Source organism: Lemur catta, chromosome 16 (genome assembly GCF_020740605.2).
Source record: "Lemur catta isolate mLemCat1 chromosome 16, mLemCat1.pri, whole genome shotgun sequence".
Taxonomy (NCBI): domain Eukaryota; kingdom Metazoa; phylum Chordata; class Mammalia; order Primates; family Lemuridae; genus Lemur; species Lemur catta.
In genome coordinates this window covers 8,568,938-8,583,300 of record NC_059143.1, presented here as the reverse complement: position 1 = coordinate 8,583,300, position 14,363 = coordinate 8,568,938, and the positions used below count along the sequence as shown (strand labels likewise).

The following is a 14,363-nucleotide window of genomic DNA, read 5'->3' as shown; positions in this document are numbered from 1 at the left end:
TATTGAACACAAACTGAGGCTTCTTGGTTTTTTTTTCCTTTTTTCCTTTTCGGCGGTGGTCAACAGCCTACAGCACTGCTTCTTTTTAAAGGAAATATTAAGGCTGTATGTAATATGCTTTACTACTGCCTTGTAAAAAGAAAATAAAAACCTCCCAACTCCTTATGCAAAAGGAAAGGTAAAGACCTCAGGCACCTGTGAACAGATCATGCATTAAGGAAATGCCTTGCTGGACTCCCATGAGGAAGGTCATGCAAATTGTAACCTTAGGGTCACAGGCTACCTACAGCTCATAAAACTGAAGTCTGTTTGATTCCACGCTAATAGTGAATTGCAAGTTTAACCGCAGAGGCAGCAGACCAGAGACAAGACAGGATCAGACATTCTTCCACCTACCCAGGGACATCTATCTAATTGATGCTTCCTTCACTCCCTTCTTCTCTTCTAACATTCTCCTATCTTATGTAGAATGTACATTTTCCTGGGTCTCACAAGAATGTAACCATTTTGTCTCACGACAGCCCCACCCTGCCTTTTGTTTAATGCTCTACTCCCCTTTAAATACTGAAAATTCCAAATTTCACTCTGGAAAAATAGCCACAGGTCTGTCTGTGGTTTGTGTTTTTGTGTTTTTCCCAGGCGTGTCCTCAACTTTGGCTGAATAAACCTCCATTGATGGGGATTTTTGCTTCAGTAACTCATTTTGCGTCAATACCCTTTTAGGGACAAATTAAATAATTTTTTAAAACAATTCCTGGTAATATGATTTCAATACATAATGAGATCATAAAAGTATGGCTAGTCACCCTGTGCTCCGTATCTTATATGTTAATAAGCTAAAGTTCTTTATTTGGGTTCTTTTTATCACTCCCTTCTCACCATCATTAAACATTTCCGCATCATTTCATATCTGGATAAGAAAGATTTGAAGCTTAAAGTCTGCAGTTGAGAAGAAAGTGTCTTAGGCTGGACAAATAGGTATTTCACCGGCTGCTAGAAATAACAGCAGAACAAAGACTAAATAGCCACTTGAGGTAAACTGGAATTCGGTTATACTAGAAAATCTGGGTAAGGATTTTTTTTAAAGGCACTATTACTAATTTTTAAAGTGTTTAATCACAAATGGGGCAAAACATTGCAAAACATTAACAGTAGAGGAAGCTGGATAAAGGGTACACAAGAGACTTTTTTACTCTTTGCAACTTTTCTGTAAGTTTGAATTTACCTCCAAATGCAAAGTTATTTAAAAAGTTATTAAAAAAAAAAAAAAAAGGAAAGGAAAAGGTAGCTTCCAGATGAGAAAATGCTCCATTGGTTGAAGGTAAGAAGCAAGCCTGGGGCAGCCACGCCCACCTGCCCCTGGAAACTGTCAGGCTTGCAGTAGAAATCTGCAGGCAGGACCTTGGAGGGGGCCTCAGCACCTTGTAAGACTTTCAAAAAGTGCTTATGAAGAACAAAGGAGAAGTTTGAGGTGATATAAATAATGCACTACAGCACAATTCATTTGTATTACACTTAAAAAATTATTCAATCTAAAATTTTAATGAACACTGCCTTTTCAAACCATCAATATTAAAGTGATTGGGGGCCTATTTTAGAGTGCTTTAGTGCCTCATGAAGGAAGGTGACCAAGTCGGAATTCTTCCATCTACTGCATTTATAATGAACCTGGCATTTTCCCCAAAGGCAGGTAAAGACCAATGTAGCTTCCTTACCTACCAATCCCTTTGCATGCCCTTCTTTTATCTAAGCAATGTGTCAAGCTCATTTCAAAAGTAAGCAATTAAGATGGTTATATGTCTCTTTTTGAGAGTATAATTCCAATATTTCAAAATAATTGTTCTCAGGTTATTTTTAAAAAAGCACCAGTGATCTTCACTTCCCAATCATATTCCTTTGCAGATAAAAACTTGATCAGTCTTGGTCTCATTTTCCAGCTGGGACTCTTGATTGGATTTGAGGCAGGACTTCCTCATGCTCCCGTATGATGCTCTTATGAGACAAGACATTAATTAAATCAAGAAACTCCTTTCTACTTACCTTCAGGAATTGCTCTAAGTATCAAGAGTGATTCATTGGTCTGCCTGGTAATTTTATCAGCACTCTCTTGAAATCTGTTTGCCGTAGTTCTCAATCTACTCAGTTCCAATGCAATACCTATTTAAAGAGGAGGGGGTGGAAATGTTCCCTTTTAGGTTAGCCTACGGAAAAGTTGCCTAGGCAACAGCTTTCTTTATTACTCCTGAACCATCTACAGAATCGATAGCATCCCACAGAGAATCCCAATATTAAAAGTTTTTCTAGCAAGACTTTGCACCATCCATTATGGAAATTAAGAGTGTGTTTTTAGCTTGCTTGATCATTTTTTTCTACTTTGCTTGCTGCTCTTTCTTACTAATATTTCTTCTTAAGTTTCATGTCCAATTTTGAGTTTGAAAATGAAGAACTGTGTTTAAGTCACTCAACGTTAATCAGACTCACTGGCTTCCTAGTCACACCTGAATCTTGGCCACCTTTCCCTCCTGGGCTGTGAAACTCCAAAGGTGGGCTCCTACCTGGGAGGCTCCTTCAGTATCTTCCCCTTGTATCCCTGGCCAATCCTCTGTCCCTTTCTGTTCCCTTCCAGCCACCCAACTGGGACTCAACTCAACCTCCTTCTCAAGTTTGATCAAAGCTTTCCCTTTTAAAATTTCTGTTTATAATACACAATCACATTTGGACTTTGAACACATGGTAAAAATATGAAATTTTAATTGCCAAAAAGTTCACAATTTCATGACTATGAAGTACCTGTAGTTGTATAAACTGAAACCACAGTCTCCAGTTTTGAAAGCCCATCAACATCGATGCTAGAGTTTGTGTTTAATGTTTTATGATCAAGCATTATGCATTTTCTATACTGTGAGATGACAACATACATTCTTAATTGTGTCACTCACAGAGAAACAAACAAACAAAATATGTATATAGCTAAGCTCTTGGTTCAGACAGCTGTGGAAGGATCCAGTACTAGACTTGGAAGTAGCCTGAAAAAGGTATGAGCTTTGTGTATGGCCCACTGTTTACTCCTATAGAAGGATCATGGTGTCTTTGATACATTAGCACATATTAAGGTGAAAAGCACACTAATTGTTATGAAAAATCGTATGCCTGTGTAGTTTCTCTTACACAACAGAAGCTGCTGCCATTTCGTGTTATGCTTACTGGATAGACAGCTCTTACACACACCAAGTTATTGCTTCTTGAAACTCTTGGGACAAACTAAACTGCATAGGGAGTTTTTGAAAAATTGATATATCAATTATGATTTAATTCAATAGTTATTAAATGAGAATCTACTATGAGTCTAACATATTAGTCTTGTGAGAAAGGCAAAAGCGATTGGAAGCATATTATATCCCTTCCAAAAACTGTGAAATAATGAGAAAGAAATGGCACGCATATGAAATCAGACAGAACCCAACCAACACTAGGAAGAACAGTGAAAGCGCCGAGCCAAGCCCATGAGTGGAGAATTTGGTCATTAGGAAGGCTTACTGATAGAGGTGACTGCACAATAAAAGAAGAGGTTTCACCAGAATAAAATCTGAAACTATATGAAGTTTATATGGTAGGAAATTGAAACGTTAATGTGACAGAGAAATGTGACGCTTCGGGTCACTCCAGGAAAGGAGGATGTTCTTAGAGGACGCTCAGAGATGTGCTCACATTCACTCTGCTCATCAGCGTGGTCCAAGCCACAAACTGACCTTGATGCTTTCTGCTGAGGTTGTTGCCTTCCCTTAGCAATTTGGAACTGCGCTGAAGAGCCGCTTTGCCATTGGACGCGAGGGGTTCTGAGAACTGGAAAACAGAACGACTTGAACATGGGGCTGGAGGGCAGAGTGGGGTCCTGCTGCGGACAGAGGGAGCAACTCCATCAGAATAGCCTCTGGCCAAGTTCCCGACAAGAAGTCAGCTAGGGAAAAGGTAAGAACAATTTAAAATGGCCCAGGTGAAAGAACACCAAGACTTTTTTAAGTGTATAAAGAAGAAAACCAGCCATTCAATAAAGATTTTCAGCACAAGTAAAGAAAAACGACGTCTCAAGTAGATATCAAGTAACATGATCACTTTTATTGTAAAAGTACAACACTAGTTCCTAGTATGTATAAAGAAGTATTTATGACCTTAAGAAATTAAAGCACATATCACACAATGACAGAAGCCATAAACATACACCATCGGAGAAGGATGTTAATAAACATAAATCTGAGCTGCTGAGTCTTTGCTGAAATACCGTATGGAACAATCTCCCATGGTGCCCAGAAAAAGAAGCCCACAGGCATTCCTTATCAGGCTTACCTTAGTCACAATCCCGTGAGCGTCTTTTGCCAGTTTCTCTGATTCTTCAATCAGGCTCTGGATGTTGGAATAGGCGTGGGCTGCACTGGTCGCATTCAGGGACACATGTCTGACATTTTCAAGGCCACTATTAAATCAGCATGTTTAGAACTGTTAGGATAAACTAAATCAAACTTGCAGATCCACTTGTGAAAATTATAAGCACCTACTATTCTGGAAAGCCTCCTAGTTTCTTCCCCCTTAGAAAAATATCATTAATGAAAAATAACAACATATGTGTTTCCCTCTAACTTCAAAAAATCTTTGAGAAACAGTAGCCATATTGTCATGATAACACTCAGAATTGCTATTCAATCAATACAAAAGCAATTATTGCTGTTTTTCCCTTAGACAACCATTGATCACTTTCCACTAGTTGCCCTCAACATCCCGGATCTCTGTTCAAACCCCCTGCATGTGTCCAGGGTGCCACTGCATGCTTTCATTAGTTATAATCTCCCCTGCAACACACTTGGTAATTTCCAAAAAGCTTTCCTAAACGTACATGAGGATGCTGAATCTTATCCCTCAAACAGCATATACCAAGAGATTTTGGAGGAGGAGGATCAGATAATACTTCAATCGGCTGAACTTCATTCTAACAGTGAGTGGTCAAATCACTTAGGAACTTGGCAACTAGTGATCGCACAGTTTCATCCAGCTCTCCCTGTCTTGAAAATGAAACCTGGCAATTGACACTGTTTGCTTCCTGAATAACTCACTTCATTTTCTTTCCAAGGTTATTGAAGTCGGGCGATTCCCAGACCAGATATTAGCAGTTATTGCTCGTTACTACTTGATTGGCAGAATGTGGGGATTTATAAATCAAGGATAATAATGTTATTTGACTTTGTGTATCATACCAAATTGCTTTTACTACTCTTATACTAAGCAATAAAGATTTTGTTCTAGCTTAGTATGGAGTGGGAATATCTCTCTTTTAAGAAACAATGAACGATGATGAAAAGAGAGAAGCTGAGTACCTAATGCCATTTTCTACTACTGATTCCTATAGCACATGGAGGCAACAGGACTCAGTTTAGCCGATAATTTACACATTATTCTATCCTATATCATTTTTAATCACTTTTGTTGTGTGAGCTAACCTTTTATGTCAGCCTTTCTCAGATGGGGAGATCCTTATCTTTGCCCTTCCACAGAACACACTCATGCACAAAACACACATTCCCAACGTGTTCAGATTTTTTCCACTCATAATTTATAGCAAATTCTAAGGAAATAAATGTACCAATTAACTGGCACTTCTGTGTAAATCACTGATAAGACCTAAAACACTGTTTCCCATATTTGCGGTACATTAGAATCACCTGGGGATCTTTAACAGGCCACATCCCAGACCAAGTACGTCACAATCTTTGTGGGGACAGGAACAGGGATAAAGCCGTCGGTATTTTCTGAAGTTCCCCAGGTTATTCCAAAGTGCAGATGAGTTTGGAACTACTGGCCTAAAGTTGTGCTTCTTGCCCAAAGGCACTTTTAACAAGCTGAGTACATATTTAACAAATACCCAAAAAATATAAGTTAAAATAATTGTATTACAATGGTAGACCTTCAGGCAGTAGAAAGTAATTGGGGGTGGTATCTTTCAGGAGTTGGAAAAGAGACTCCCAACACTTCTATAGGTAGAGTGTGGGCATCCTTCACCCGAATCATATGCTCCAAAAAGACAACATCTGTAAAGAAGTTCATAAACTCGTTCTGTCTCACATGCAACATAACAAAGCCCTGAGCACTCAGTAGGTGTTTTACAAAGCCTTGATGGCTTGGTATTATAGCATGCTATTTATTTTAATTCCTGTCCAGTTTGCATTTTCCATCGTACACTTACGGCGATGTTAGCAGACATGAGGAAATCTGCCTTGCCATGTAAATAACACAGGAACACTCATTTCTGCACAAAGGAAGAAGAGTGACTCATCACTGTGATCAAACAGCCCTCCTTATTTTCTCTGATCAATGGATGCAACCTCTCAAATTCCTGCAAGGGTGTGGGCTTACCTGTCCAGAACACCTGCTAGTCTTTGGAGCTCGGCTGCGTGGTCCTCTGCTCTGTAGACCAGGACCGGTGCTCTCCTTTCGGACATGTGCATGACCAGATCATCCACATGACGCCTGATTTTGGCAGTCCATAAAAGTAGCTCATCCTGGTGATGCTCTAACTGCTACATGGAGAAATTAATATTGTAAATATTTGTGTATCTATTTAATAACGGATATGTGTACATGCAGATGAGATGTGTGAAGATTCTTTGGAAACCGTATCGTGGCTACGCTGAGTTGTAACTTACTGCAAGAGCATTTTGTGCAGCATTTACACGTGCAGTGGCAGCATCTAGCAATCCTCTTCCTTGGGTGATTAGCTCTGAGGTCAAGTTTTGATCTTCTTGAACGCGCAGCTTTTTGTCCTGCAGCAGAAATCGCCTTTTAAGGATGTTTCACGAGAGCAAGTCGACTTCTGAACTTGGTGTCCAAGGCTACGTGCTAAAGTTAGTGCTCGGGGCTCACTTTTTAAGAAGCTAACAATGATGTTGTTTCCACTGGAGAACCTGGTTCCCAGCTCTAAGTGAGAAGGAGAGAGCAAGTCAGACTCACGTGGAATTCTCTCAGGTTGGCGCTGACCATGAGGAGCAGCCGGTCACTTTCCTGGCTCTTTGCCTCGGTGTCCTTCACGAGCGCTGCCGCCGCCCGCAGGTCACTGGTGTGCTCTGCAAGGAGGCGGCTTGCGACTTCCTTTAACACCTCCAACTCTTCCTGTGGCTTCTGGTAATTCTTCTGAATTTGTGACAATAAATCTTCAGCAGCCCTGATAAACGTGAATGCTTCCCTTAGTAAGCAAATGAACAGCAAAACTCATATCTCTGACGTGACAGTAGAGGAATTTTTATATATTCATGCCTAGTTTCTTCTTAAAATCGTGATACAACGTAACTGTTTAAGACTGGAAACAATTTTTCTAAGATAGCTACAGGTATGGCAGATTTATACTTTATCCTTAACAAATTATCTGTATTCACAAACTTCCTAACACATTCTAGCAATGGAATTGAAGGAAATCATCTCAGCGAATCCGGATTCAGAAAATTGGGCTACATTCTGTGTTAATGATGGGAACTGCAATTTTTCATTATAATATGGGAAGAAATTGAAAGGAGGCTACTCAGTGATTTGCTGTGAATTTGTCAGTTGATTTATATGATATGAAGGGTTTTCTACATCTAGTTAAGAAATAGATTTTATAAAGACTTTCAAGTTCAAATTGCTAAAAGTTAAGAAATAGATTTTATAAAGACTTTCAAGTTCAAATTGCTAAAAAGATATAATTTGTACCATTGATAAATGCAAGCTTTAGGAAATCGAAAGATTTTTTTCCTATTTCTTTATAAATGTGTTATCTAATTGCTTATTTAAATCAAGTTTGAATTTATAGCTGCATGGAATAATAAAATTTCACACTACAAATCCTTGCAGTGGTTGAATATAGCCCATTAACTCTCTGCTTCAATTTGTCAGGAGAACTTCGAAAAATTCCATGGAAAATGCCTTATAAAACAACTGACCTTTCACAGATATCAGATCACTGGGTTAAGACACACCTGGAAACGTTTTTCAAGGGTATATTTTAACTCTGACATTATTAGAATAAAATTAGGGGTTATTTAAACATACTTATGACTTCTAATTATTATAAAGATGTGTTATGAAACAGGTAATATGAACTAAAACAGATACATGAAAAACACAAATAAACCCAATATATCTCTAATGTCTCACCATGAATCTATCATTCCTTATCATTAAATAAGATATCTCTCTGAGAAAGCTTAAAACAGAGGTCAAATTTTCATCTATGAAGTGACTTTACTATCTCAACTATAATCAGATGAAATGACACAGTCCTCAATGGCTTGAACAGGATTAACAAACAAAACCCTCAGAACTTTTTGTTGGATTCTTCCTGCAAAATTTATTCAATTAATAGAGTATAACAGTATTTCTCAAACTGTGTTTCTCCACAACACTGGTGTCCCATGAATTGTTAAGCAGATTCCACAAGCAAAGGCTCATGGTGAAGGAGAAATTCTGATGCATGTCAGTGTCCTAAAAGCTCTGAGAAGACCTGCAGTAGAGAACTTGTCTTTCCTTAGTAGACACCGTGTTCCCCAAACTAACCTGGTCATTGAACACATTTCTTTAATGAAATACCTTTTAATAGCTCTGGGGACATCAGAGCTATTGGAAAACACAGCTGCAAAAGATAGTCCGCAGTGTGTGCTAAAGAGTTACCGCGGCAGGCCCGGTTGGCTGTCCCTGCAGAAAGTCCTGTTGGTGAGGCTGGCAGTGTTCCCACCTGTCCCTAACTGATAAGGGTGGCTTACCCCTTGAAGCATTATGCGCAAGCCATGTGGCTTATGCCGAACACCTGCCTTCTTTCTAGGGGTCTGGACTTTGGCCATGTGCTAGGCAGAGGGTGCCTACAAGACCAGCCCCCGTAAAACCTGGAAAGGTGAATCTCTGCTGGGCTTCCCTGGGAAGAAGCATCACACACGTGTTGCTGAATTTCACTGCTGGGGAAAGACAGCGCTCTGGAGCCCCTCACGGGAGAAGCCTTCTCGGATTCTTCCAGACTCCTGCTGTGTTCTTTCGCCTGATCTCAACGTGCATCTTTACTAAACCTTAGCTGTAAGTACAATTATATGCTGAATCCTGGGAGCCCTAGGGAAACTGTGAATTCAGTGTCATCTTGGGGACCCATGAGACAAGCACGAAAAGCAAGCGGTTTGTGTGCTAAATCTTCTCACCTATAGCACTGCCATACTTCAACATAAACCACCAATGTTTCCAAGAATTATAATGAAAAAGCAGATAATTCTTCAAATAATCCTTGTAATTTGAAACAGTATAAATATAGGAATTATCAAAAAGTGGAGGACAGAGAAGACATTTTAAACTCTTAGTTTTTTGTTTATAAAGGGTCTCTTTAAGTAATAATTTTACTTACAAATTAAAGAGAGAGATCAGCAATCTTATTAATAACTTTATTCCAAATAGAACCATAAGAGCTGCAGTGACAGAGAAAGAGGTCTCGGGGGCCTTAGCTGGCGGTGGAGGGCCAGGGGCATGGCAGGGACAGGTGGGGGAGGGGCTGGCCCTGCTTCCTGAATGCATATTCAGAAAGTGAATGTTCTCCATTGCACCAGGAGCTCCTAGAGAGCAAAAAGGCTCTATCATTCCCCTTTGCATCCCCAGCTCCTACACACTGCCTGCCACCCCAACCTGGGGCCCAACCCATTTTGTTGAATGAACGAATGAACTGACAGAGGAAGGGTGTTATGGTGGGAGAGAACGGCCCCACAAAGTGACTCCCTGGGATCACCAGGGCTAACATGGGCATCTCCATCCTTAACAAGCCCCCTCACTACCCAGCTCAGGTGTGCAGGGAGCTGAGGAAGGTTAAGGAGCAGAGCCGGGCTGGGGGCTGCTGCCTGCGGACAGGCAGGGCCTGGGAAGATCTGCGTGGAGGTGTCTTACAGGAGCACAGACACAGGCCTCGGCTCACAGCCGGAGCTGCAGCACTAACTCTAAGACAGATCTCATTTCCTTGACAACAGGGCCCCTTCTCCTCTCTCACGACAGCTCACCCCCAGTTGACACTTTCTTTCCGTTATGCCTCCTTCTCCTTTGGAGACGGCATCCAAGTTTCTGTCCCTACTCGGTTGTGTTGTGAATGGTAGTTAGGAACTTACTTGAGTTCAAGGGTGACATTTTGGTGCAACTGCGTGAAATGCCTTTGCCGTATGATTTCGAGCAAAGATGTAATGTTCTGTTGCATATTCTGAAGAGTCGAATTAGGTAGCTGGAAATCTTCATCCAAGGTCTGATTTAAAGTTGTTGCCTTTTCAATAATTTCTATGGAGAAAATCATCAATCGTTTAATAAATCTCTCAAAAGTGGACAGTACTGAATGAAAAACTTAGAACCTTCTTTGGTAAGCACTGTTCTGTTCACCTAAGCTGGGTTGGACCTCAGTGCCGGGCCAGGCCAGGCCACCCCGTGTGTCCCGGCGACTCTGGACATCCCCTAACGAAAACGTTCATGAACTTGGGCCTACTGGTTTATTCAATATAAGTCTTGTCAAGTACCCATACGCTCCCAAGGGCAGGGTCCATTGTGTTTACCTTAGCATTTCCTTGTACCCGACACAGACATTTACATGTAGAAGTTCTCAATAAATAATTACTGCATGAAGAAACCACCAATGCCTGATGCAACTTTTTATTAAACATGACTTTTTTCTAATAATTTTCTTACCTTTTGTCCTATAAAGTCTGATTTGCATAGGATTCTATACTTTTTAAGCCCTTACACTAGAATCCAAAAAGAAAAGCAAGAATATGTTTCTAGTAGCCTGAAAACTGAAAATAGCATGCTAAAAGCCAGATTAGACCCACAGCTATTCACACATTTAATAAAGCCAACGTGACTTTCCTTGCTAGATCAGCAGAGTCCCAAACCAGACGCTGCCCACGGTACCTCCGATGCTCATCTGCAGCCTCTCGACGAACGCAGCCAGGTCTTCGCTGTCGCTGAGGATTCTCTCAGTCGCCCTATTCGCCTTCTGGCTACTTGTCAGCACTCTAGTGAGCTGGCAGCAAGTAAGGTCTCAGGTTAGTTTGACTTTAAATAACACGCAAGCTTTGCTATTCCAGTCGTTCGTTGCCTCTTCTAAGCAACAAAATATATTCCAGAACATGGAGTAAAGACGTGCACTGTCACATAAAGCAAGGTTCATATTTTGGGACTAGAAGTTATTGACCAAGTGGTTAATGAAATAATTTACAACCCACTCAGCATGAGAAAAGATGGTATATTTTTGAAAGCAGTGTAATTTTTCCAGAGTCTATGCTGGGAAGACCCTCTATTCACTTTAGGACCCAAATATACAGAATTTGGAAAGTAAACTTACTAATTTGCATGGCCTATGGGACTTCAGTCTCTAGGTATTAAGAACACAAAGTCAGGCAGACGGGGCTTTAGACCTGATTCTGCCAGGCCGTGGACCTAGATATCACCAAGCGTTATCTATGACATTGGGGTAATAATGACACTTCCCTCCTCGGGCCGTACTGAGAACTAAAGGAGATGTCTGTAAAGCCAACAGCCTGGAAGCTGAGACTTAGCTGCCCTCTGCTGTTATTTTTATTAGGAATTTTATAATTTGTAAAAAGAAAGGTTATTTGTAATTTCCAAGAATGTAAAGTAACTGAGATTGGGTCTAAAAGTGTTTTCTAGTCAAGACCAAGGAGAATCTTCTTTAACAAATAGAATTTACTTTAATGAGCTTATCACTTCCTACCAAACGTTTGCTTGATGAGGCACTTACAGCCCACACTTAAACCCTTAGTCACTTTCCAAAGCACCATTAATTCTAAATTAACAGGAGCCAAGCCAATACTTTTTAGGAGGCATGATTGTGCATGTGTGTGTGTGTTGAGAGACAGACTGGATACACCTATGTACAGATACACTATTGCATTTTTTATAGACACACACTTGCATATATATGTGCACGCACACAATTCATAAGTGAAAAAATAGTAAATTTGACAATAGGTTTCCCTCATCATCTGCAAACAAGGAGATTCTTTTTGGGTCACTAAAAGCCATTCATCTGGCATAGGCAAAACAGAATAAACAATTCCCTGATGACATCAAAACGAGCTCACCTACCACTCGAAGTCCTAAAATCAGAACCACCCTGAAGCCTGAACGTTGCCCAGACACCACAGCACAGGGTCTGTGGTCTGCTCGCCCAGCCCGGGGTCCTCAGAGAGCGTTACTGGTGTGCAGTGCTGCCTCTGTGTGCACCGCGTGCTCGGGATGCACTGAATTTAGGAGAAGAAATCCCAGCAAACCTTTAACCCTGTCCCGTCCCCACCCTATGGTTCAGAGGAGAAAATGGAAGCCAGAAAGTAGAGTGACTGCCCAACTCTTTCCTCAGCAGAAGTGACAACAGAAATTAAGTCAGGAGCCTTCTCCCATGAAGCCACCGCAACTGGCAGGGTTAAAACCAATTTGATGATAAAACACCTGGAGCATAGCTCCTGGGAGGAAGAGGCTGCGGGATCTAATCAGAACCTTCCCGACAGCCCCGAGGCTGGAAAGCTGGTTCTTTAGGGAAAGAATTTACCTTCTTTTGCAGGTTGTCCGTCTGTTCTGCAACATCTTCAAGTTTAATTTTTGCCAGTTCCTTTTCTATATTTTGTTTCAATAAAGATTCCTAAGAAGAATGAAGGAAATAAATTACAGTGCCTCAAAGTAAAATGTTCTGGTTCTTAACTAGGAAGCACTTGGTATTTCCTTTTTTGATCACAGAAAGAAATTCTTCTCTCCTTAAAACTGTCATTAAAAAAAAAACGGATGAGACTTAAGTTTTGACTGTAGCCACATCTGTCGGTACTGCCTTCTTTTGCATTATATTTCCTATATGATATAAATTTAAAATCTGGTCTGGTAAGCAGAATCTGATACTGCTGCAATTCTTGGATAAAAGTCTGGCTTTATTTTAATATCAGAGTCACATGAATTTCAACTAGAATTGCCAACACCTTAAAAATGTTTATTGGGCTAAAGTACAAAAGAATTCAATAAAAAAGCCTTTATAACGACTAATAATTAAGTGCTTAATTTATACCGACACTTTTCTAATTTCTTTACATATCTGACTTTAGTTAGACCTTAACACAACCCTGTGAAGTGATGATATCACTATTTAGGGTTGAGGGTAAGAACTTGCTCAAGGTTGCTGCGTTGGTAACTAAGGAGAGCAGTGAGCAGCTAAGAGCTCACACACCTCCCCTCTGCTGAACACATAAACATAGAAAGGAATTTAAAGAAATAGACAAGTGGTTTATATTAGAGCAAATCATTCAAAATTAGTTAAAATTTAAATCAAGTATTTATCTCACTTGATAAATATAAAATAGTTATATCCCTGGGGCACAAACTGGCAGAAAATAGCATTTATTGATTATGTACACAGTGATTGGAAAAGATATTTAAATATTTCTTTCTTTTTCTTAATGGATGTAAAATCTCTCATCTTTGAAAAACATATTTTGCCACTTGAGGCAAAATAACATAAGAACATTTCTTAGAGTTTCCCAACCTTTCTTTACTGCCATTATAGAAAAAAGATCACTGCAAACAAGAATGGATCACTGAACCAGCTGCATCCCAACATACACACACACACACACACACACACACACACACACACCATATATACACATACACCACACACATACATACATACACACCACACACATACACACATACACACATATACACACACACACACACACACGTGTGCATGCGTAAAGACATATTCAATCTAAGGAAAGCTTTTATACAAAAAAAGGCATTTAGGAATGACTATCTGTTTTATTACTGCCTGACACACTGAATAGGTTATGTCAAATTCGAACGTGTAGTTATAAAGCACAATTTAGGAACCCCATGTTTTTCCAATTAGAATTAAAAATGCCAGAGTAGGATGCTATCTACTAAGCCCATTTCTTAACTTCCCACCATTTTTTGACCCAGACTCTATTGAAGAAACATAAAATGATGATTTGGCCCCAGAGATTTTAATATAGAGTCTTCCAGGGAGGAGAGACTTTTGTGCCTTGCAACTCCAGTTTGACTAATATACTTAATGGAAAATGGTTCGTCTTCAGCATAAAGCAACTTTAAGGAAGATACTGTCCAGATTTATTTTCTGTCTTTGTAATAGGCCAGCTGTTTTCAAATACCCAAAGGTCTGTCTTAAAAAGGAGCAAGTAGACTTTGTCTTATTCCAAAAGGCAGAACCAGGACCACAGTGGGTAGATTTTATAAGGAGGTCTCTCAGGAGTAACTAACTCTTAAACAACCAGAGCTGCCCCACAGCGAGGCAAGCT

At 40.1% G+C, this 14,363-nt stretch overlaps 1 protein-coding gene across 1 annotated transcript in view; it reads right to left on the bottom strand.

Annotated features, from left to right (window-relative positions):
• Positions 1-14,363, bottom strand: part of LAMA1 (laminin subunit alpha 1) — a 117,859-nt gene that overhangs the window by 29,572 nt on the left and 73,924 nt on the right. Inside the window, exons 35-43 of the mRNA XM_045527610.1 lie at positions 12,593-12,682; positions 10,936-11,047; positions 10,149-10,311; positions 6,997-7,207; positions 6,693-6,809; positions 6,403-6,566; positions 4,327-4,471; positions 3,750-3,843; positions 2,041-2,157 (exon numbers count right to left, since the gene is read on the bottom strand). Coding sequence (XP_045383566.1) covers positions 2,041-2,157; positions 3,750-3,843; positions 4,327-4,471; positions 6,403-6,566; positions 6,693-6,809; positions 6,997-7,207; positions 10,149-10,311; positions 10,936-11,047; positions 12,593-12,682 — 1,213 coding nt within the window. The remainder of the gene's footprint in view (positions 1-2,040; positions 2,158-3,749; positions 3,844-4,326; positions 4,472-6,402; positions 6,567-6,692; positions 6,810-6,996; positions 7,208-10,148; positions 10,312-10,935; positions 11,048-12,592; positions 12,683-14,363) is intronic.